Genomic DNA, 26,147 nt, shown 5'->3' with positions numbered 1-26,147 from the left:
CCGAGCAGGTCTCTCCCCCTCCATCAAAGAGAGTTTGGGGTAGTAATAGACCATAATTTTAACGCAAGAATCCCCAAAAGCACAACAAACAAACAAAAAACTCTCTCACGGACGCGACGACTTCAAGGACGAAATGTTAATTAACATTCTTTTATATTCATTTTTTGGGGTTGCTCGGCCCTTCTTCTGCTTCACTGCCATCTTCCCCTCCTTTAACACCCGAGCGTAGCTTCTCCCATAATCGATGCATAAAACATCACCGCAAAGCATACAAATGAATTTTTCCTTATCTAAATATTTTTACTGTCCCGCGTTTGCGCGGTCGTTTTAGCTTTCCATGAAGCAGCAGAAGAAGCAAAAAAAATGAAGCTGAACCAAGGGGACCCGGTCTGAATTTCCTTTTAAATGTGTCGTTTTTGTTCGGAGCAAGAGGATGAGGAGGTATTACTTTTTCTCAACCCTTTTCCCGCTTTGTTTTGCCGCTTTAGAAAACGGAAAGGCACGAAAAGGGCATGAAGAAAAACGATTATTTCCATTTTACCCTCCCGTTTGCTTTTCCCCCAAAAAAAAACGCAGCACACATCTTTCGGGGCTTATGAATTATAGATGGCAGATGCGGTATAAATCCTTTGAAAACAACACACAGCACAAAACCAAAGCATTACAAACCACTTGACCGTGGATCACTGCTTGGCAGAGCTGAAGGATTGCCGAAGCGGATCTTAAAGCTCAAAGCCCTGGGATTTCCGAGCTTAGGGACGAAGCTGCCAACACCACAATACAAAATGCCAATCGGTTCCCGTATGGTAAAGTTATCAATCCTCCTCCCACATCACCATCACCGATTCGGTTCAAGAGCGCGCGGCGTCTACTCAAGCCGATGACCTACGAGATTTGAAATCGATCCTGAGAGACCAGCAGTTAAGCAGTTGCCGGAGGAGTGTGCAAAACACCATCATTGGAGCGTCTCTAGCGTAAATAATTAAATCTCTATTAATACATACACACACACACAGACAGTGTGTTCGCCGAGTTCACAAGCTCCCGAGGAACTGCCAAGGTACCAAACTCTTCCACAAAGGTAAACACCCGATCCGAAACTTTCTCAATCATCTGCCACAGCCAAACTTCCTTTCGCCGATAACGCGCCACTGTGTGTGTACACAGCACACTGTTTTGGAGGAGGATCGAGAGATGGCGGCTGGAGGTGCAAATAATGCTTAAATTTAACAAACTCCTCTACTACTCCTCCACCAACAAGCGCTCCCTGTGCATTGAGGAAATGGCAAATTTACCATCCAACTTCCGACCTCTACCGTCGTCTTGGTTTGCGTTGGAGAATGCCTGGAGAAAGCTGGCAGTAAAGCCGAGCAGAACTTCGAGAGCGGATATTATCACACCATCGGATTTCTTTGTGCTGGCTTGGTGTTCCTGTACACCTGTACACAATACGAGGAAAAACAGAGTTCTTCCTCCTGCTTCACAAGATCTTTGCACCCTTTTCGTTCCAATATCTAGGATATATCAGGATTTGAAGCAATAAACACGATCGAAAGATTCCAGCAGACAACCCCGGGAAGATCCAAAATATGCGGGCGTATCACACTGACTTCTTCCTAAGGTCGTCGGACCGGCGGCGAAAAAGTCTGAGATTGAAGGTCACGACATTGCTGCGTCCCTATTGCTGAAACTGAGGACATCCGGATAAGCAATTCTAGAGCGGTTCTGGTCCACAGCCTGCTTCGTTACTGTGTGTGTGTGTGTGTGTGTGTGTGTGTGTGTGTGTGTGTGTGTGTGTGTGTGTGTGTGTGTGTGTGTGTGTGTGTGTGTGTGTGTGTGTGTGTGTGTGTGTGTGTGTGTGTGTGTGTGTGTGTGTGTGTGTGTGTGTGTGTGTGTGTGTGTGTGTGTGTGTGTGTGTGTGCGAGCGCGGATTTATGGCCTCCATTTCCCTCCATTTTTTTCCGCGATCCGTGTCGCGAACTTTTATCACCATTCCCGAATGGATGAAAGTGGAAAATTATTGCGCATTTTTATTGCTCAAAATACGGGAAGTGAAGGAGATCGCTGGAAGAAGCACCCCATAAAGCGGTTGAAACTTATCGCCTAGGAAAAATCTACCTTCAGTGCCGCCATTGGGGGGAGAGGCGGATGTTGAGTGTTAACTCTTTTTTAAATCCATCTCCCGCACCGGCACTAAAAGGACATGCAGAAGAAGACACAATCCATAGGAGGAAGTCATCTGCTTCCTGGCATCTTCGTTTCCAGGGGATCTGCGTCCTTGAAGTAACTCGTCCAGTGAAGATAGCACATGCACATACACATACCACAAACAGCGTAAATCCAATCTAAAGTGTTCCAAAATTTCACCCCCACAGCACGAGAGAGGGAAAAGGAGTCGCTGCTGCGTACCTGCTGCGAAAGGTAACAACATTGCACGAGATATCCCAAACCTCTCCCATCCTTGAAGTTTGAGAAGTTTAAGCAGTTTACGACCGAATGGAAATCGAGCGTTAAATGAACGCTTCTCTTCATACATCGTATACTGCTGCTTCCTCAGGTTCTTCAGGTTTTTTCTTCCTTCCACCTCTTGAACAACCTCCACAGTCTAGTGCTCCTTTTTCACTCCATCTATACCTAACCTTATCCATTCCATGACATCCATTTTTAAGGGATTTGATCTGAACCGGAGAGTCACACACATACACCGAGGTATGCAGGCGCATGCAGGCAAACATCCCGCGCGCGCGTGTGTGTGTCTTCCATCTTCGACAAGTCTTTACTTATTGCCTCTTTTCGTAATTTTACGACCGCGCCCTGCTGTGCATCCCAGCCGCCGAAAGAAGGATGACTGGCAGACAGGCAGCGAGGAGAGCCCAGGCGTATGAACACGTTGCCTTAAATGGTCGTAAATTTTACATCATTCCGGGATGTGCGCTCGTCTCGTTTTGGCCCCTTTTTTTTTTGGGCTCCTGAGCTCTTGGCAAGCGGTAAGGTTAAGCCTAGCTCACCACCTTAGGATGCTTTTCATCCTTTTTGGTCTTGCTTCCTGCCTGCGTGCCTGCCTGCCAGCACAAGCACAGCAGGGAGGGAGAAACACCTACCCGCCGACGCTCTGGTGGCTAAGAATATCTCAGGTACGGAAGATGTAAGCATCAGCATCAACGGCCGCATGATATCACACGCACAGCACCGCTTTATTCCGACCCCTGTTTTCAATATCTTGATTGATCTGGGTCAGAAAGTGAAGATCGAATCCGAGACCGAGTGGACGGGGGGCGAGAGATTCGGTTTGAAAGAAAATTGGAATGATTTTGACGATTTAATTAGATGATGCGGCAGTACGGTCTTCTAGGCGAAGGGCGAAATCAATCAGACTTGCTCGCTCCTGCTCTGGCTGCGCTCCTTCTCTGCTCTTTCTTTTGCTGAAGTTTATATCCAACAAGGATCAGAGCATTGGAAAAGCGTTAAAGGTGTTGCTGCATTCCACACACAAAAACCCGCCTCACAGCTGACGACAAAACTCCTGGTGAATGTCAGCAAACGGGGGGGGTGTAAGAGGGAAACATAATTGAATGACACCTACAATCGATTGACAGGTTCTCGCTTTTTTCTGCCGCTGCTTTCCGTCCTTTCCCACAGGCTCACCGGATATTGTACGCTCCCGTGGCTTAATGGTGGAAGCCGCACACCGCCACCGTCCCGATGCTACATAGCGTCACTCGTACCGAGCCAGCACAAACAACACAAAAGCCCCGGTGTGATGATCGTTAAGGACGCTTTTGTGCGTGTGTGTGTGTGTGTGTTGTGTCAAATGCTTATTTTCTAAAGCAATCGTCTAACAAAGGGCGAAAATCGTATCTTGATGGATGGTTTTTTGTTACGAAAAGCCGTCAGCCGAACGAACGCGAAAGGAAGAGAACGCGTTCCTGCGAGCTCATTGTCCTTACAGTGTGTTTGGTATTCGTTTGTGTGTGTGTGTCTGTGTGTTTTTCTTCCCAGAACCAAATGCTGAATGAAACCAATTTAAGGATGGTTCCTAATTGGCCCAAGCGAAAGTAGATAATGGACGCTAAATTACGACCCAGGGTTTTTTCCCATGTCAAACATTTGTTATGAATATTTCTTGGAGGTTGGTTTTTGTTTGGAGAATTGTCAGGAAAGAACGGTAAGGTACATTCATACGATATCATCGAATCCTGAAGTTTGCGTTTTCATTGTGTTTGAGTCACAAGCTGTGAAAAGGAGAGCAATATTAGCTATTTAATGAATACTACAGAATTGGGAATCTTAAAAGTAACCTCTACCGGTCGTCTCTTGGACCCGGTTAGGGGAGAGTTATTGCAAAAAGCGTAGCGAATAACTTTTTTCCATAATATTTCTAAAATACGATTCTAATTCTGATGTAAAACACAAATCTCAATAATCTCGTTGCGTCAGAGATCTCTTTCAGATTTCAAACCTAGTTTGTAAGGCAACAAAGCATCGCAGAAAAAGGTCTTAAAACTACATCAGCGCCTTTTATTGTCTTTGATGGGCAGACAATGTAGACCCTTTGAAATTAAATGCTCAAGCAAGATCTTCTAATATTGGATGAGTACCTATAATTAGGATTTATGTTCTTTCAGATCTCCAGTGAAGTTGTTAAGGTACCAAGCAAACATTGTAAGAGTACTTAAACCTATGTTGACAGCATCTGTAAGATCTTCATTTGAGCAACCATAAGAACTTAAATAGTCCTTCAATGGGCAAAGCTCAATTTTCAACACAATCCATTACAACCAACGATCTTCAAAATTAGATCTTAACCTAGCTTTAATGATGTCACGATGAACGTCCGACCCTCTCGTGAAGTCTTCAAAATGATACACTCGTTTAAGTCAATTCGTTTACCATTCCTTCCTATCCCAAAACAGCTTATTAAGATGATTAACTGCGAAAACATTAAAATTCCTTACCATGTAACTTCTCCAAACGCACTCTACAAACACCCCCAGAACAAAAAAAAAAACATTAGCAACATCAAAACACTTGACCGTAAGTAATAAGCACTCACCCCGACATCTGCCCGAAAGTAGAACATTTCTAAATATTCTGCTCCCTATCCCAGCCTTCATCTTCGGCTATTTTGACAAGCGCGCGACTGTAAAGTGTGCTCAGCTATCATTAAATAGACCCACCCCACCACAGAGCTGTACGCGTACACAAGCACGCGTTTAGGCGCGTTTCATAAACATTGCATCTAGCGAGGCTGGCGCGCACACCAGGAGTACAACACGCACCACACGCACCAAATAGGAACGAACGAGCGTTGGTTGAAGAATTTCATAATTAAATTTCGACCTTCCCCTACAACAGCGGTGTATCGTTGTCTTCGTTCCGGACCGCTTTCTACACTGGGTGCTTGATTTTGAGGCAAATGAGGGGACAGTTTTCCCCCATCCGAGCCAGATGTCCTGCTGACTCTTTTGAGCTCTTGACCAAACAATCTCGATCCAGCGCAAAGCATAGGCTTCACACAGGCTCCGACCTCCGACAACGAGTATTTCAATTTTGCTCATTACACTTGGTAAGCTTTTAAGCTGCTGCCGTAAAGTCAGCGCCAAGAGTGTCAAACACTAAATCTTGCATATTGAAAATGGTCCTGGTGCACAGGGGGCAAGAAATGAAGAACCACAGCTTCTACGCCAACGACAACCCTCAATCATGATTATGCTGAAGCACACACAGACTCAGCAAGGACACTCGCAGAAAGGTATTTAAAATTGTGCGAAGCTTACCGAAGGCCTATTCTTCCAACAAGAGTAAGGCAAAATGTGGTGCAAATCCCCCTCGCCAAAATTTTTTTTGCGAAATTTTTACAGCCCACAGCCCGCGTAAGAAGAGAATGATAAGGCTACTCCTCTGCATGAAGGCACACAAGTACCAACTTCCCGTGGACTACAAGGCTGCTGTTGCTGCTGCGATTCCAAATCATCATCATCGTTTAGTTTCTTCGAATGGCGGCCAAGGACCTTCCCAGAACTGACAACATCGCGATGAACGCACAAGGACTTCGAGGACGCCGTCTCCGGGCCCCGTCCGGCCTGATCCGATTGGGTGTAAGATTGGCCCAACAAACGCATTCCAAAAAACGGATATCACCAACCAAAACATGAACACCATCAGCCATCGAATTCTCGTCACCCGGAACGGCGTACCTTTAGCGACGTTAGATGCTGGTGCTGAAGCGTCGCCGCACGCCCATCGGCCAAAGAATGGTCCCGATAATTGGTTTCGGCTCCGGAGCCTGCATCTTCCCGGTCGGCCGAGCACCGAACTCCTCTTCTCACCGGGAGGGCTTTGTTCGTCGAGCTTCGAGAAACAGCTCACCCGTGGACATGGTCAGCGGTGCCCGAACCATGCCCGAGGGGAAGTGAAGCATATTAAAAATAACGATTCGCTACACCCACCCAACCGGGAAGTCCTTGGATCAAAAACAGGAAAAACATCGAAGAATGACACAGGCAGAGATAGAGATAGCGATAGCAAAAAAAAATGTGTTGCTGCCTCTTCTGCAGCTATTTTAATCTACAACAGCACATCCCAAAAGTGTTCTTTGGAGAAAAAAAAATGCTAAAAAGGACCCGACCCAGAGTGAGCTTGAGGGGTCCGGAATTTTTAACAAGCTTTCCGGTTCCACCATCGTGCGCTTCAGAGCCTCCCTCGCTCACCGAAGCTTCAACCGGTTCGGCAAAAGTTGTACAAGTGTGTCCGGAAACCCGTGTAAACGGATGACGATCGAAGATGACACATCCCACCGACACGGATGTGGATCACGGAGATAACGACGGGCCGACAAGCCCACACTGTAACACTTCGTTGGACCAGAACTACACGCACACACTAGTGATGTGCTCTCTGGAGCGCACTCACGAGTCGGATCGGAACTCCAGTAATTGTTAGTCCGATTCAGACCTCCTCCAAAACCAGTACCACTAGCTCTGTCCACAGTCGATGTCATCCGGAGACATTCGGAGTCATCCGGTGTCATCCGGAGTCGTTCGGCGTCATCCGGAGTCGGAGTCTGGGTTGTCCAGAGTAGGAGTTATCCGGAGTTCAAGTCATCAGCTCCGTTCGACTGAAATCGAAGTTGGAGTCATTCGGAGTCAAAGTTGTCTGAAGTAGGAAGAACTTAGAACTTAAGACTTAGAACTAAGCGCCGACAGCAATGACTCCGGACGACTCCGACACCAGATAACACCAATTCCGTATGAATCCTCCGAACGACTCTGGACGGCTCCGGATAATGCTGGTCGAACCTACCTTCCGAAATCCGTTCCGAAATTTTCGGAGTAAGATCGGAATCAACTCCGGATTTTAGCCAACTTTACCCATCACTAACACACTCACATTACCCACTCAGGGCCTCCCATTTAAAAGACCCCCCAAACAAAATTGGTTAACAAGCATGTGCGAGAGGTGAGATTGGAAAACGTCGAGCTCCAGAAAACACTCAACACGGCCAACGAATTCTTAGCCGATAGGGGACGGTTTGTTATCTTCAACCAGGCACACGCTGAGCTCCGGACAAACAAACAAAAAAACTTTCCAACTTCGATGGCCCATTTCAAATTGGTCATAATGCTGAGGGGAAAAGAAAATATACAACAAGGACCAACTCCAAGAACCAGCACATGCTGCATCAGACTCCCCCTCACTCTTACCAGCTGTTACTGACGACCGATTCGACGATGGAAAGATGCGTCAATGCGCCAGATGCATGGGAGATTTCTTAGCACGGGCCAGGACACAAAGGCTCGACCACGACACAAAGCGCGTGTCCAGTGTGTGCCGGTTGTGGTCCCGCGCGCTCGCTGTTTCTCAGAATGCAAAAGGACATCCGAACGTGACCGTACTACATAAAACGCTTACAACGAAGGCAGGGTTGCCGTATCAGACCCGTCGTCCGTCGTAGTGCACTACAGCATAAACGGAAAGAATCTCGAATATTAGGTACGTACGCACGCCTGCCTGCGGCATACCGTTCTTGGAGGGCTTTTTTTTAATATCTACACAAAACAGTAAGTCGACACAACTGATAGCTTGGCAGGGAAATTGGATTGCCTCTGGTTGCGTTCGTGTGCTGGTGGGGAGAGAGAGAAATTACCCCAAACATTCGCACCATTTGCTCGACACGACTCTGCCTCAATTTGCCCTAATTAACTTAGCAGCAGAAAAAAAACCCGTGTATTAGTAATTTTCACGTCTCACGCGCTCTCGGTGTGTACGTGTGTACGTATGGGGAAAAATTTTGCTGCCAGTCCAACCTTGACGCTTTGCAGAGCATTCTGGGGTCTTTTTTCTCTCACTCTTCCTTCTTTCAATACAACTTCCTTTCCCAACACACAGGAAAAGGCTGTGCCGGGTCGTGGCAAATGATGATAAATTGAAATGCTACACAAACTAGGCAGCAGAAGCAGCATCAGCAGTGTGTCTGCGGAGTTTCAAGAAGGGGTAGTAGATGGTAGAATTTTACATTTTACACTTGTGCAACAAAAAAACGAGAACCCTTGGACCAAGCAGAGTTCTGCCGAGTTGAACCGAGCGCTGGGGAATTAATATTCAACAGAGATGACGACGAGTTACCCCCTTCAATACAGAGACACACGGAGGTATCACATCCTCCCCACTCCGGCATTAGTTTACATTATTTCGTCCCCTTTTCTGGGGACGCTGGGAGTTCCCCGCTCGCAAGGATTGAAAGCTTTCGCCGGTAATAGGAATTGCAAATAAAAACACTCACATTAAGTATTCCTTCGAGCAAACAACAAGAAAAAAAAACACGCACCAAACGATCGGTTGGGCCTCGTCCTCATCGTACGGGGATTCATATTTACGCTCATAAACATTTTCCTCTCTACACAGCGGTTACATACATTATATAGAATCACACACACACACATGCTCTTAAGGGCGACGGAATGGCAACACTTCTGGCTTGGGGAGGGGAGGTGGGGGGGAGTGGAGGGTTGCAAAATCGAACCGAAATCTGTTTATCGAGACGTCAAAACCGTATCTTTATGGGTCGTTCGTGATCGAATTTGCTATTCAAACGGTTTTCCAAACAGTCGCCCTCACACTCACGCGGCCCCTGTTTGATGATGCTTTATTGACATTCATACACCCGGGGGCGCGACTGTGACCAACGGACACCGCACATGTAGCTGGCTGTTGCTGCTGCCCTCCGAACGATTAAAATACAATCTGCTACCGTTATCGCCTGTTCTCGTTGGCGAGAGCGTTGTGTTTGCTCGCTGGCAATTGAGTGAAGGAATTCAGCCGTGCACTGATTTAATTATGGAATGATTCATTCTGCTTTGGCCGTGGTTTTAGTGGCCGCAGTACCGTTTGCGAGATGTGAGAGCTGTCAGAAATTTATGGTATACAGTGAGAGGAGGTGTCACTATGAGGCCACACTAAGTTCCAATATCTGGGTGCATTTATGAAATAGTGAAATAGTTACACATATCCTCAGATGAATGGCTCAACTCAATTTGATTCGACTAAATATTAGAACGAAATGGCAAGAATTTATTCTCATTTGATGATGCTTTAAATTTCATAACCAAACTTAGCCATTATATGACGACTTCTCTTAATACATTCTAAAGTGCTTGCTGTATTTCAATTTCAATGCGTCAGAAGCATTGTAAACAATGAAGAAATTAAAATAGTGGTGAGTTCAAAATACAAGTCACACTTGACAAATGACCAAGCTGTCGTATCTAAGGAGCAGTTAAAATAATGCTATATTCAATAAAACAATCACAACAATCATATGAACTATGAGAGAATCATAAGAAATGCGAAAATCTTGATAAGAATAAAAAATTATCTCTAGAACATCTAGCTTTTTCCTAAATTAGTGTAAATTTCTTTCAAGAATGATCAACGTACACTTATTTTGATCTCCACTGATATGGAATTAATAAAAAACAATAAAATTCGCTGGATTTGCTTACGTGAAATTATTTAATGTTAGTTAATAATGATCCCGATTTCCCAGTCATAAACATTGCAAGGGCGCCATCTATAATTTAAGCAAAAATTACCGCCAGATGGTGAAATAATATTGATCAGTCATGAGGGTTTAGTATCCATTTGACAGTTACGCTCCTCCATATTAGATTTCATCATTTGCGGAGAATCAAAGATTTTACAATCGTGTTAATTCAATTTTTCTTTTTTAGATGGGTTCTAATACATTTACTTTGAATCAAACAGTGTTCAACCTTTCTTGGCAAATTCGTTATACTTTTACCTAAAAAAACTGAATCATAGGTTTATTTTTTTCAGACTGGATCTAGCTGCCTAAATAGACTACAGGTAGGTGGTTCTTGGCTCGGATTTTGGTAGCCATGGATGGATGAAGATTTCTATGGCGACTAGCAGATAGAAAGTTGCGGTTGCTAAAGACTTTGTATAAAACTTTTGACTCCCTAGTTGTCAAATAAAACAGCTGTCAAAGTACAGTGGACAAACCTGACCTGAAGTAAGTTATTGGATTATGGAACCTGTAGTAAGTACTTCTTCGCCTGGTTAGACTTCAGACTTCTATGTACATAACTGAATAGTGGGGCCCTTCACGATTCAGGTCAGTTTTTTGTATGGAGTTTGACAGTTGGAGGCTGAAATCATGTAAACACTCCATACAAAACCACACACAAAACTAGCCTGCAATTTTCAGTCTAGATTATTCTAGAGCCATAGCTAGGATGAGAGTCGAGTACCTGCTCGAAAATACGGTGTTGTTTACATTTATCCCAAGGTGCATTAAAGAGATCACATGGTGGAATCTAGAATCTCAAAGTGTATGTAGTCCAGGTAGTCTCATAGTATGTTTTTTTAAACCAAATTTGAATATCACTTTTTGACAGAACGAGTGAAAACTTTGGCTCCAACGAGCTTTCTGGATGCTTGACGAATACTCAAAACACTCTTAAAATCTTCATTCAGAAGCAGAAGCAATGAAAATAAGCCTTCTAAATTCATACACCTTGGGATAAGCCCACCTGTACATTATACTCACTTAGATAGCTGCTCGAAAACTGCTATACAATCCAAACAGCTGACAGGCTGAAATTTCAGCCTACGAACTTAAAATGGAAAGGGCCCCAGTATCATAAAATCCCCCAGTAATTGTAATTGTTCGCCGCATAATTAATTAATAAGAAATGAAGGACAAAGAATTGCATTTCCTGTTCAAAATAATAGTAAATTGGTGATTCCAGTTCCAAGGGATTACTTGACTTGTTCATCCAAAATTAAGCTCTCGGTGTTCTTTTTTCTTGGCGACAAAAACAGCGCCAACACAGCCCAAAACTACATTCCTTTCCTAGCCAGCCTAATAATGCCTGAACAATCGGCTACGGCAGCATAATGACTTGCTGACTTGCCAACTAAACCCCTCACCAACCAGTCGGTCACTACCATTGAAACACTATTTGTTTCATTCATTAATCACAATCTTCTCCTTCCCCCCCAACACGAGAAATGCTCCACCCCGTGCTACATATCATATCAAAGTCATGGCATCGGGGCGCGCCGGTGGGGATTCCTGCTCGAGTTTTGCTCGAGAATGTGGCCAAGCACACATTCCAAACACCCGCAAAGAGCTGGTGAGCAGTTTTTGCCTTATAAAAGCACAAAAAACCCAAGCAACAACAAAAAAAAACCAACCACCAAGGATCGCCGTTGATGAAGTTTTCCCTCTTCCTTGCACCCGCAACTGCTCCCAAAGGGGAGAGAGCACACTCTCGACCGATAACGAAACGCTTCGAAGAAGGCGGGGAGGCAAATAGACAAACATCATCACTAGGAAAGATCGTCACACTTGTCCATCCGGCCGGCCCGCCGCCACCACTTCTAATTGTCCTGTGCTTTGGTCGCCGACTGACCGACGACGACCACACTTGACGCTTTCAATTGGTGGTCCTTCGTTCAATTTCGGTTTTGGGAAGCGAACGTAAGGCGCAAGCTCCACGCTGGTGGAGGGTGTATGTTAGGTTCCAGTTTTTCGCCTCCCATACACAACAACATCGTTCATCAGAGATTGCAATGTATTCATCACTCTTGCTTTTGCCTCTCCTCCTCGACTTGACCCAGCTGAGGCAGGCGAAAGGGCAGTCTCCAAGCCGTGTCCAGCAGCCTGGTATATTCTTGGAAGAGCGTTAGAGCGAAACACTGCACAGATGAGAATGTCGAAACCAGAACGCGGGCGCAAGAATGGGGAGAAAAGGGCGCAACAAAAGCTCATCAAGTGACGGTTCCCATAAGCGGAAACAATAAACATGCCAGGGCAAACAGTGATAAGCATAACGGGCATAGGACGGTGGTACACACGAAGGGCAACACGAAAGGATCGCATAAAACAAAAGCGCGTGAAGCAGGAATAAATCTAGCGCAAGTGAAATGAAGAGAAAAAAAACCCATCAACAACCAGCGGGAAGAAATAAAACCTTAGAAAATGGTTGCACAAAGGTCCTGTGCAAACGTAACACAAATATGCGCGCCTGGACGCGTGCAATATGGGGGCAGAAGGAAAAAAAAAACGCGCCAAAACACTTAGCCCCACGGGAGCGTTATTCGAGCGTTCAAAGGAAAAACTCGACTGTGGAGTAGTAGTAGTAGTACTGGTAGTCGGGAAACGTAAACAAGTTGGCAGGCAGCAGCAACAGAAGTGGCAGCAAAAAAAAGTACCTAAACGCGCCAACAAAGTCCTTCCCGGTAGCCTTCGACACGACTGGAAAGCACATATCCCACTACCATCCACCACACCAGCAGCAGCAGCAGCAGCTACTGCAACGCCCCTTCTTGTTCTTCTAATGGCATATTCAGGCGCCACTAACACCCGCTCCCAAGAACTTGAAGGGCTCTTAGAAGCGAAGTGGAAGTGGAAAAGCAGGCAACACAAACGGCCTGCCAGGAGCACAGCGGCACCGGAGGAACTGTGTCAATTATTTAATGGAAATTATCAAAGCAAACGAGCAAAGCTCGTCACCGCCGTTTTTCCACGCGAAGGCGACGGTCCTCCAAACGACCGGGTGGCTCTGCTTCTGTTTGACTTTGCGCTATACACGCTTCTTTTTCGTGTTTGTTGCCGACTTGCCGAGGCGGATCTGGAGAGTGTCGTTAAGGTCGGCGAGTGGCGAGGGCACACCGAAAAACAGTAACTAGAACCGGGTGGAAGCTTATGATTGCTGCTGCTGCTGCTGCTGTTGCCGTCATTTTCACTGTAGCTAACAGGAAGTGTGATTTCCGATCTGTGGTGCGGGGACTGTACTTTGACCGCTGGGCTAAATCGTGTCGCCCATTTTCCGGAACGATGCAGAATGGAAAGAACATAGCTTTCCTCTCCAGCCGGAAGATATTAGATTTGGCCGGTAATTTATTTACTGATTAAATTCCAAACATTTCTTCCCCGGGGGGGGGGGGGGAGGGTTTCTAAATGTTAAAGTATCTCAAAACAAGTAGTGATTGTATGTACCGAACATACAAGATGTCTGCAAGTAAGGGACCAAAAATGATTTTTCTTTTCGGATACCATCTCATTTTTGGCATCATGAATTCTTGGACATTTTGGTGCCATGACCAGGATAATTCTTATCTTTTCTGATACTTCTCCTGTATCTGTCATCACAACAATGAATGGAAATTAGAACTAACAGGACGTTGGACTATGAATGGTATTGAATTAATAAAATTTAAACAAAACATATTTTGGTGCCGTGACCAGGATGTCACTCAATCTAAAGCACAGCGTATGAAAGCAAGCTGTTCTAAGTCATGCCAAGAGTTAAAGTATTCGAAATGTTAAAGTATCTCAAAACAAGTAGTGATGGTATGTACCGAACATACAAGATGTCTGCAAGTATAAGACCAAAAATGATTTTTTTTCGGATTGTGTCTTATTTTGGTATCATGAATTCTTGAACATTTTGGTGCCATGACCAGGATAATTTTCATCTTTTCTGATATTTCTCCTTTGAATTTCATCACAACAATGAATAAAAAATAGGACTAACAGGAATGGTATTGAATTCATTCAATAAAGTTTAAAAAACATATTTTGGTGCCGTGACCAGGATATAACGCAAACTAGAAATCAGCGTATCAAAGCCATGCCGATAGAGAATAATTGTTCATTTCGGTACCATGACCAGGAAACTTCCTGATTCACTGAAAGAAAAATCACAGAAAAAGAACACAAAAATTAAACCATTTCAGAATTTCACCAATGAAAGTACAAAACAATGATGATGCAGCAGAATAATTAGGCTCAGGAAATGATGTAAGTTTTAATTCAAAGGTCATCGAACCTATTATAGCTCAACAAGTATTGCCCTACAAACGATGCAAACGTTGGTGCCATGACCAGGATATTACTCAATTTAAAACTTCGCTCATTAATGATTCGTAATTTGTAAATATTTGCAATCAGATAGTTTTTGTATTGATATTAAAACCCTTTCCCTTGATCTCGCTGCACAGTGCATGGATGGGATGCTAACGTACATCGAACATCTCTAAAATCCATCCCGTTCTCCCTACCCCGCACTCATGGTTAACTAGTGCGCTTCATATTACTTACCAAGCACATTCATAAAACTAGCCCATAAAACGGAACGATCAGAATACTTTCGCCCTGGCATCATCTGAGCATCCCCTGCTGGTGCTGAATGGCGAAAAGCCATGAAAAGGAGCATTCATTCCATTCATGCATGTATCGTGCCCATTCCAGCGGGAGAGCGAGAAAGAAAAAAAAAGCAACGCAACAAGATGCTTCCAAAGTGGAAAAGTGGAGCAGAACCTTTTCATCCTTCCCTTTAAGCACCCGTTCCCACCCTTGCCAAGGGGAGTCCGTTCGAAAGCTGTGGCAGCCGTGAGTGAGAGAGGAACTAAAAACCGATAATACCCCTTTTATTCAACCATACCAGAACGCAGACGACGGATGAAGGTACGCTTTACGTAAAACGATGGAAGGGACACTAGCAGCAGCAGCAGTAGTAGTACACCGTTTGCTACTTCCTTGCCACCTTTTCTCGTGGAAAGATAGTAGAAAAAATTAATCAAAACGGTTCACCCAACAACACACAGATGCGTCTGGAAACGAGGTGGAAAAGCGATGTTTTCGTCCTCCTCCTCCTGGCGGGTGTGAAGGAAAGTTTTCCTTCGCCCCGTGTATCCGGACTCTTTACAGCTGAATGTGAAAAAATAGCTCTCCTGTTCGTCCCCGAATGCACAATCACACTTCTGCCGTGGGATGTGAAATTGAAAAAAGCAAGACCCCGGCAACCCCCGGACTGGGTGCGCTACATGTCCCAAGCGCAAACCGACCGTATGTGTCTCAAGCCTCAGCGAGGCAGCTTTGTAAAGAGCCGTCCTTCTCCACACGGTCCGGGGGAAGCAGAAGCGACGAGACAAAATAGGCAAAGCTAGGATTAACCATTATGCTGGAGGAGCACGGATGAGGGGGATGAAAAAAGAAGTAGATAACTATCCCCACACCCTCCATAGAGCGCCACCAACACCGGCCGAAACTGAAACTCCAAACGAGCGTTGTACAACGACGACAACGACGACATAACAGTCAGTTTGATTACGATTTCATAAAAGCGATCGAACGCCTGGGTGCAACACAGAGGAAGAGGACGAGGCAGTGGACCCCATGCATCTTCCCGCCCTGAGAGCTTTACTTCGCTCGGGTCTTCTTCAAGGTAGCTAAAGCTCTCTGAAGCACCGAATTAACAAGCCACTACATGCAGACAGGCACAGGCAGGCAGAAGTCCACCACACAGCAGGCTCCTCTCCGCCCCCCGGCTGCATAAAAGTATCGCGCGACCAAATATCCAAACGGCACCGAAACGTGAGCATCCTGTGTCCTGTGCGCTTGGTCCAACAGCAACCAGCAGCTCGGGGAATGGACTGCAAAAAAATATTGTACAGGAGAAAACTGCCTCCTTTTTCCCAGCGAAGGTCCTCCACCCGGAAGGCCTTGTGGCGCATCTTTCCTTTTTTTTTTTGCTTCGCTTCCACACTCGTTCCCCATGCTAGCCCATGCTGTGGGTGTAGATGTAATTGAAAAACTTTGCCAAAGCGATTCAGCTTGTTTCGCTTTTTTTTCTCCCTGGTCTTTGCCTCTGCCCCTGGAAGGGAGGAGTTCCTGAGGCTTCCAACTACGAGACACGCGGTAGGTGAGACACAGCGATGGATGAAGAACAGATTTTGCCATGTTTTCCACCACTCACACACACACAGACATAGGCACACTGCCCGCTTGAAATGGATCCTCGCCCAATGCCAAAAGGAACTTAAACGCAGAGCAGCATACACTCTGGTTCAACGCGTCCTCGTGACAAGCAAAATGGAGTACACGCACACACCTACACAAATTCTGATTTTTTTTCGGGGATTCTCTATTTCTATACACACACTAACTCTATAATGATATCATCCGCGCTATTCACCTTCCCCTAAAACCGACGTCCTTCGGGATGACTCCTTCATTTCAATGACTCCCCGTCGACAGACGCGACTTCAGCAGTTTATTCCCTCGTTTCAATCTTTTTTTCGGCCCAAAAAGGGTAGCATACAAAAGCGAGAACTTGATTTTTATCGCAAACTTTTTCCGGTCTCAAGACGAAGCGAATAGCACGAAAAAGAGCTTGAAAACGAGTGCAGCCAATTGCTTTTCTACGGTTGCGGAAGAGAGTTGTACAAAACGACAGAAATGCATAACTGCCACCGACATAAATGCGATTTGCTTCCCCCAGTCTCGGCACAGCAGCGGCAGCAGCGGTGAAGAATGCAAAACAGTTCCTGCAGCGGCAACGGACACACCTCAACTTTTAAAATAGAATTTCAATTTCAAGTGCAGCACAAAAAATGATAGAAGGCTAACTAGAAACGATCTTTGCCCCAGCTAATCAGGACGACGCAAGCAAGGCATTCTAATTCCTGAAAACTTAATTAACCCGACCGCGCGATCCCCGAAATCAGAGCCGACCCCGCATCCCTCGAGAGGATATTGTCTCAGATCTTGCTACTAGTGATGGGAAAAATGAAGATTTCGTCGGAATCGATTCCGGCTAGGTACGAAATTTTCTGGAATCGATTCAGGATAGTAGGTCCGGAATCAGTTTCCGGAACCGATTTCGGAATTGGCTCCGGAACCAACTCCGGAAACGGCTCCGGAATTGGTTCGGGAATTGGCTCCGAAATTGGTTCCGGAATCGGCTCCGGAATTAGTTCCGGAATCGGCTCCAGAATCGGAATTGGATCCGAATTTGGTTCCGGAATCGGCTCCGGAATCGGAATAGGCTCCGGAATCAGAATCAGCTCCGGAATAGGAATCGGTTCCGGAATTGGCTTCGGAATCAAAATTGGTTCCGACATCGGAATTGACTCTGAAATCAGAGTTAGCTTCGAAACGGAGTCGATTTCGGCATCTTCATAGGAATAGGCGTTTGGGTCCAATGATGCTATGTGTTGATAGCGGCAAAGAATCAATATTTACTTGTAATTGATGTATTCACATGGAGATTCGCGGACTTATTTCGCTTCCCACACTTCTTATTTCAATTCAAACCATTCCATTTCTGGAATCAAGTTCTGATTTCGGAGCCGATTCCGATCCTGGAATCGATTCCAGAGTCGACTCCGGAGCCGATTCCGGTCTCGGATCTGGAATCGGCTCCGGATTCAACTACGGAATCGGCTCCGGAATCGACTCCGGAATCGGAATCGATTTCAGCATCGGAATCGGCTCCGGAATTGATTCCGAACACGGAATCGGAAACGTGTAGGTCCGATTCCGAGCTCCCACCACTACTTGCTACAGATGCTACGATGTCTTTGTAGGCCATCGTTCTTAGTTGCAATTTTGCACTTTTTTCACACACAAAAGAATCCCTCTAATGCCTGGTTCAGCTTGTTGAAGACTAGTTACCGGAGGGTAGCCTTAAAATCCGCTCTATCCGGAACATGCTGTCAACTAGCCCGGACAACTCCAGCAACGGCAAAGATAATTCCCGAAAGTGTTTGTGGCATCGCACATCAGCTTGACTCCTGGATGGGTTCTGATTTCCTATCCGTGCGTCTCGAAGCTCAAACAAGCAACAACCAGCAGCAGCAGCAGCAGCAAGCAAAGATCATCCATCACACACGCGCACGCCATGTTAAATTACCGAACGCTTTGCAGCAGAGCGCGTCCCAGAGATGCAAAGAATCGCAAAACTATAATGCAACAACTCAGCAAACGATGATAGCCCGCTCGCTTACGGGGGCACAACAAGTGCAAGTGACGCAGCTCCAACCAACAAAGCGATTGCTCCGAAAACTGCAACACAGACAGGAGCTCCAGAGTGTGGAGCTGCAGCAATTACTCACTGTCTGTTGCAATGGGAGAGTCAGAGGTTGGAGAACGTCTGAGCAATCCGCTTTGCTAATCCCTTCAGAAGCGAAGCAATTAAACTGGAATGCATATCCCCAGCACCCAGTTGTTCCGAAGAAAGCTGGCAGTCGACTTCAATTTTTGGCAAAAGAGATCACTCTCCAAACAGGCAGCGGAAGTTGTGAGTGTGGTTTCATATTGATTCATTTCTTCCGGCACGTTTCGGCAAATCCAAAACACGATGTACACACACAAAATCAAAGACTTTGCAAAGTGATGCAACAGAGCGCATGTGGCAGGTTATGGTGCGCAATAAAAGGACCTAACCCTAGGAAGAAGTTTTAATGCAGCCCCAGAGCCTTAAATCAGATTGGTGGTAGCTTCGATCGGAATTTCTTTCCACGAACTCTCACGAGCTGATGAAAATGTTAGCATTTCCAACGCAAAAGATTACACCAGCGCCAGCGATGTAAAGTCGTTCGGCTTATCGAAACTATGCTGTACCTCCCCCTGGTACCTTCACTGGCATTTCTGCTCCCTCCAGGCACCAACTGCACGTGTATCGGGGACATTACATTTTGTACCATGCTGCCATGTTTGTATTCCCCAAAAAAATCGGATTACTGCTTTCCTGGTACACACGCACCACAACTCAGGGACCTCTCTCTAGCCGTTACAACCGACAGACACACACACGTGTCTCCAGCAACAAAGCTGTGCTGCTCCTCACCGTGTTCCGTTCGCCGGTTGTACATGCAGCAGCAGACATTCCGGTATGTTCACGGTGTTCAAGCTGACAAAGACTATTATTGCTGCTAGTGTTGCCAACATACCGTAGGCACCGGTGTGAAAAAGGGCAAAGTGTTATGCCGCGTGTGATTGGGCTTCACGTGCATGTAAAGAGTTCCTAAATTGGCTGTGACAAATGCGCCCTCTTCTTGGCGCCTGTGTGGAGGAAATCAGATGATGTTCCTGCATTGCCAGGATCGTTTTGGGGCGTGGCGCTTGATTCAGATCGATTGGAGGATTGGACACAGTTTGGTTGAAATAATCAAACTTTCAACGTCCCTTATCTATATCATGGCAATTAGGGTTATTCTGAGAATATATTTAAACAAACGAAGCATATACCTTTTTGGTTAGTATTCCTGTAATAACCGTTCGCAGTTGCTTAGTGCACAAATGATTCCAGTGAAAATGTTGCTACAAACTTCGGATCACTGTTTGGCAACAAATGTCAGCTTAGTCGTTGTTAGAATTTCGGAAAGGGCTAGACATGGCAACACAAATGTTCTATCCCATTATGCTATGTGCGCAAGAGCATACGGAATTCGGCAAACTACACACACACACATACTACAAAAACGGTAAACTACCTCAAACTATTACACCGAAACATATCAGTAGTTTCGCTTCGATACATGCAGCACGCTATCAAACGCTTTCGGTCATTTCCAGGAATTATTCATGCATTTATGGCAATTGAAGCATGCAATGCACACCAAATTTGATGGTTTACATTTTGCAATGTGCAACATGTCAGCAGAGCATTCCCGAGAACATGTTCCGACTTTACCAGACCCCAACATCATTTGGCAACGCATCCATGAATCGTAAAAGCGGTGCTTCATCGTATTTTTATCGTAATGGTAGAATAGGGCAATTATACCAGTTTTCGGTATGTTTACTAAACACCTGAAATTAGGCACAATTGCGGGAAACAATTACTCAAAGCACAATTTTGATACAAACGCTACCATTGTTCGTTATTGATACGTAAAGTTGCACATCATTCCCTTACGGATTTAGCAAAATATCAAATAAAATGTGAAGAGAGAAATATTTTGCGACCAACTTACTGTCAGCTAATAGTTCGGCTTAATAGTAAACTAATGAAAGTATGGTTTTGGTTTAAAACTCATAAGGATGAAGAATACAATCCCATTTAACTGAAATTTAAATCTCACTATAAATAAGTATTTCTTCATTTTAAATGCTGCCGTAAAATAGATAATTACAATACGAAACCTAACTACAATACGAAACCTAGTTTTGTTCAATAGATTTCAATGTTTCATCGCAAGACATCTAACTTGCTTTCCAAAATTAACCTATAATAGTTCATAAGCAATTGTTTGAGGTGTAAATTATGTGTTTACATTAGTATTTTTAATTCGTTTATAACAAAGTGGTGCAACAGGAATATTGCAGGTAAATATGACAGTTAGTACATCATTTCCAGACATTTAGATGCGTAGATCAGGCCATTAGGCTCGAAGCATCTACACAAAACAAAACCAAATCCACAAATTCTTCCACATGTTTCTTGTATGTGAAATTATTGAAGATTCTACAATTCTTCCCTAATAATTATACAAGACTTCAGGCATTGGATTTCATTAGGTCTGGTTTGAATTTCGTATAAAAGTAGAGAATACCTTGAATTAAAGCTCCAGATGCCGTCCACTCATAGTAAAAAGGCAGCATCTAATCAAGGTGAGTGTTGGGACAGACAGAAATTCCGAGTAAAACATACTTCCAAAGCGCATCGGAGAGAGGATATCAACGTCAGGTATTACGAAACTGATGTCTTTCGACTGTTTTCCAAGGAAAATTCATATAGATTGAAAACCACCCCCAGGATAACGCTCTCAAGTTACAGATTTAATCTCATACCTGATTCCTTTGAGAACTACCAAAAGACCTATTCCTAAGCGTTTTAGTATTATAGGTACTCCCTTTTCCGCTAATTTCCAAATTGAATGTCTAGCAAGTTCCGAAAAGACTCCCCAAGTAATTCTCAAAATCAGTCCCCAGTTCGGCCTAACATCTTACAAGGTAGGCCATGTTCAACCAGCAATGATATCATATTAAAACAAATTCAATAACCCTCCAGCCAACTCCCCAGCTGTTTCCCAAGACATCTCTCCAGTGGGAACTCCCGCAAACTCTGTAATTCTACACCCTGAACCAAGCCTTACCTTTCCACCGATGGTCAGCTGGTAGCCCATGAGGGTCGGCGCCTTCAGCTGCCCCGGACAGATGAAGCCGAGGTCCCGGTGCGTCCCGACGAGCCCACTGCCCGGCGGTCCACCAGCGCTCACACCACCACCCGCCACCACCCCGGACGTCTTCCGGTGCGGTGGTACATACGGGGCAGCGGCCACCGTTTTCATCGGATAGCCACCACCACCGGCACTGCCGGCCCCAGCACTGCCCGCCCCAACGCCAGCCGGGCTCGTCGGTATCGGGGTCGGCGTTTCGCTCGCATTGTGCTTCGACACGCACAGCTCCTCGCCACCGTACTCCGGGAACTGCGAGCACTCCAGGTTCTCCGGCCACGGGAAGTTGAACGTCTTCATGATGCTCTCGCAGGCCCGGGCACTCTCGCACAGGCTCCGGCAGGGCGGTATCGGGAACGGCAGTATCGTGCAGACGGGCGCGTACAGCAGGCAGAGGAAAAACTTCAGATCCGGGCTGCAGTCGATCTTGACCAGCGGCACGTACTGGTGCACCTCCAGCGCCGCCTCGTCCTGCTTCGTGTGCCCGAACCGGTTCGGCATGATCGTGCGGTTGTACGGGATGCCGATGCAGAACGGTATCGTGATCGGTTCGCACCGGTTGTGATGCTGGAACTCTTCGCCGGCGCTGCCCGCTTCCGTCTCGCCGCCGTGTGCGACGATCGTTTCCTGCTGCTGCTGCTGGATGGCCGTCGATGCTAGTGGGAGCAGCAGCACGCACCACAGCAGGGCGGCCACTCGTAAAGCGGCCATTTTTTTGTGTTGTTGGTTGCCTTTACACACACGCGCGCTTCTCACACACCGCCCGGAGATTCCACACAGCGAAAATCACCGGTTTTCACACACTTACGCACCCGGCGAGTGCAGCCGCTTGCTTCGATGCAGGATTTGCCTAACAACTGACCACATATGCACTGTGCTCATCAATACAGACACACACACACTAAGGAATTATGCAGAACAACAGTGAGACCGGTGGTAGAACAGGTGCCTCTTTTCACCCCTTCTTTTTTCTCTTATTACCACCTTTGCACACAACACACACACTTTTTTGTATTAAATTCTCTCACACATTTAAGCACCTCTTTTCACAGAGCAAACGAAGGGCAACGCGAAAAGACAGACAGACGAAAATAAAAACTGCATAAACACAACACACACACACACACCCACTCACACAGCTACACTGACGTACGTGCGCACGTTTCTTTCTGCTCTCCGTTTTGCGGCGTTTGCACACTAACACCAATTAAACGCCGACAAACGCCGACCCACGCATACGCACGAACACACACAGCCACACAAACACTACAGCGCGTATACGGCGCTCTTGTAACGCATTCACCCGGTCTTTTGCCGGGGCTGGAGACAACCAGAAAGGGAGCGAAAGGAGAGGGGGAAAAACACCCCAGCGCACAAATTCACGCACACTATGTAACACACAACACCCCTTGGCAGGCTGGGATGATTTCGGGGACCGACCGACTGGCAATTTTAGCCAACCCTCTTCTTCTCGCCGGTGGACGGTTGTTTGCAATTTTCTCTTCCAAGGCAGGGAATTTTCCACGCCGCCTCTTTTTTTTGTAGGCAATTGTAAGCACGCACACGGACACACGGGGTTTTTTTTTCTTGTAAAGCCGGCTGTGTTTCTCTTTTTTTTCAGCCGTTTTATTTGAAAGGTGTTGTTTTGGCTGAAGGGGAGATGATTTTTGATTCGAATAAAAACACACTTGAAACACGGCAAAGGATGCACAGCACTTGCTGTTTTAGCCGCTTTGCACCTGATTGCACACACACGCACAGCGGCCGGCAACGGTCTTGCCGGCTGTTTACTTTACACTGTGCAGCAGCAGCAGCAGCTACACATACACACCCGGAAACCGGAAAATTATTCAAACCTTCTATCAAAACGTGTGATTATTTGTGTGTAAAATTATTTATCTCACTGTAACTAAACCACACCAACTGCTGCTTCATACGTAAACACACCGCATAAACACCAACGCGCGCGATTTTTGCTTCACATTTTTTCACTCAAAAGCGCACCGCAACACTGCACCGCGAAGGGCAATTTTTTTCTTTTCAAAGCACCGGAAAATTCCCTTAATAGCAGGGGGCGTTTTATTTATTTTCTAAAACCGCGCACCATACACCCGCGACGCGACAGAACACAATTTGCCGGATAAAACGGCGCACAGACACGGTACGAGATGCGTCCTCACGGTGACGCTGCTAGCGGTCTAATGAAAGCTTGGTTGCTGTTCATTCGCGACTCAAAGCAACACTTGCTTGTGTATGTGTTCTTTCTTCTTTTAACATGCGTCGCTACATAGGGAAGGCTCTGGGTAAAGAAAGAGAGCGCTTCGTTATGTAGCGTTCTCTCATTCGGCTGTAGTCGCTTTCTCTGTCTCCCGGACGGGCCTCACGAATGAACCTGTCATTTTGTGTGAAAGAGAATGTTAAAGCTCAGTGGGTGTATGCTGCCGTCTCTTTCATGGCAGTGCTTGAATGAATTTGTCGTCGGGATTGAAGAGGATTGATGCGACATGCTAAAGCTTTACAGGGGCTCTCTCTCAGTTTTATATGATTTTCTTTATTTGGTAGAAAATTATAAATATTTTGTAGTCGCGAGATTCGTATTTGCTGCATGTTAAACAAACTACTGCTTTAATAATTTATTTATCGGTATAATTTATTTGTTTATGATACTCAACCAGCGTAGGAATAGATGCAAAAAAAAAAATTTACAAATACGTATAATTAATCAACAGCTACGATTAATTTCCTTGTTTGATGTAACAGGGTAAAAATAATTTAAGGATAACATTTGTTTGACGTAGAGCCAATGAATAGAAGTGAAAATTACTCAATGGATCATTTATTAACAGCTAAATCTTTCAATAAACCTGGTTAAATATAGTGTCTTGTACACAATTCATAAAAATGGCTTATATATTTTCATTACTTCATGTACAGTGGAGCGCCGTTTATTCGGGTACCTTTTATCCGCCTTTCCGTTTATCCGTGCTGGTGAGAAATGACAGTTCAATACAAAGGTGACATTGCGTTATGAGGAGGATATTTGAAAAAGCGGTTATAAGAGCACATTGTCGTAGCAAAAAACACTATAAATCATGGCAAATGTTAAATATTCTCATAGGAAAAACATGAAATTAATAAAAACTGGGTTATTATTACTCATTATCCATGTTATTCGCATATCCGGGCGAGGTGAAGTCCCGAGAAGCCCGGATAAACGGCGCTCCACTGTATTTAAATCCTTTCCATGAGTCAGCTTCCGTCCACAAACTACAGGTGTCCCCCGAGATACGACTGTATTTGGGACCGAAAAAATGTCCCAAAGCAAGGCGTAAGTCGAAAAAGTCGTATGTCGAATATCTATGAAAATAAAGTTTATAACCGAAGTTGAAGAGTTGGAATCTATGCTATCGTGTATTTTATTTAAATTAATAAATAATTTTATTTAAATAATAATTCGATAATGTAATAATTATATTTTAAAAGACGTACACAATATAGATATTCAAGATAGAGTAGTTGTGGAATCTTTAGAAATGTGTGTAACCGTTATATTAGCTCAGAAATTCAAAAAAATACATCCATTTCTTGTCAATGACAACTTTTAACTGTCAAAATCAAAATCGTCGTATCTGCGAATCGTCGTAACTCGAGGGGGTCGTAACTCGGGGACGCCTGTACACATGGGAACAAGTGTTTCGGTTGTTGTATCTTGTTGTCACTATATATTTATAAATCCCATGTCTCGGTGTTTGTTGTCAGCAACCTCCAAATCGGCTGGATCATTTTCAACGGAACTTTGCACACACCTAATGGTGGTTTTTGAATAGGTTTTAAGACTTACAACATTTTCAGATGGTACACTAAACTTAATTTTATTGCGATTTTCTAACTCTAACACAAATAGCAAGATTGTTGTTATTGACTTTTGGTGTTAGGTCCCTAACGGTTTACACTCAACGATGCGATACTATGAGGCATGATGGAACAATTATTTCAAGTCAAAAAGCAAAAATGGAATATTTGGAATATTTTGGAATAAGTAAGATTCCCGATCAAGCCAGTATTTGTTTATTTGGTTATGAATTAATATTTTATTCAAGTGTTGTTGCGTTGAGCAACAGTCAAAATGAACGCGACGACTTCCCAGATAATTTTACAAGTATATTTATTGCCGAAAGCTTAACTAACGGTGATAACAAGTAAAAAAACTTCTGTCTCGTCGTACGCTTAGAATAGAAAAGAGCCGCCGCACTCTGTTTCTTTCCGTAGGGGAAGTCGGGGTTGGTTCGACACTGCGGGTAAGTTCGACACCTTGCCGTTTTTGTATTTATAGAACTTTTTGAAGACAAAAAACTTATACATGTTATATATGTCAACTGTTTCGAATATTTGAGTCACATTTCACTGATCAGAAACCTGTCAATTGTCAAAAAACAACAAAATAAACACATGGTGGTTCTGATTGACAGCCGATGTAAGTTTTTACTTCTGGGACTTAAGGAATTGTGGCGTTATTTCAACAAAATTATAGTTTCCATGTTAATAGTATTGTTTAATAAATACTGTTGATTAGTTCTGTATCATAAGGCGTAATTTTTACATCAATCTATACAATATAAAATGTCACTAAAACTTGTGCGGCCAATGGGGGTAAA

General features: G+C 44.9%; 1 protein-coding gene across 3 annotated transcripts in view; it reads right to left on the bottom strand.

Moving 5' to 3' along the window:
* LOC120954933 (frizzled) overlaps window positions 1-23,817 on the bottom strand; it is a 237,792-nt gene extending 213,975 nt beyond the window's left edge. The window contains exons 1-2 of one of the 3 annotated variants that reach the window (XM_049609607.1): window positions 22,628-23,817; window positions 21,412-22,534 (exon numbers count right to left, since the gene is read on the bottom strand). In XM_049609607.1, the coding sequence (XP_049465564.1) occupies window positions 21,412-22,203 (792 nt within the window). In that variant the 5' untranslated portion in view covers window positions 22,204-22,534; window positions 22,628-23,817. Of the gene's footprint in view, window positions 1-21,411 lie in introns of all 3 variants that reach the window. The other 2 variants (XM_049609608.1, XM_040375291.2) reach the window with 2 other exon arrangements.
* Window positions 23,818-26,147: the final 2,330 nt, after the last annotated feature.

This window comes from Anopheles coluzzii, chromosome 3, assembly GCF_943734685.1.
Source record: "Anopheles coluzzii chromosome 3, AcolN3, whole genome shotgun sequence".
In the NCBI taxonomy this organism is placed as follows: Eukaryota; Metazoa; Arthropoda; class Insecta; order Diptera; family Culicidae; genus Anopheles; species Anopheles coluzzii.
Note: the sequence above shows the minus strand (reverse complement) of the source record. Positions and strands in the feature narration are given on the sequence as shown.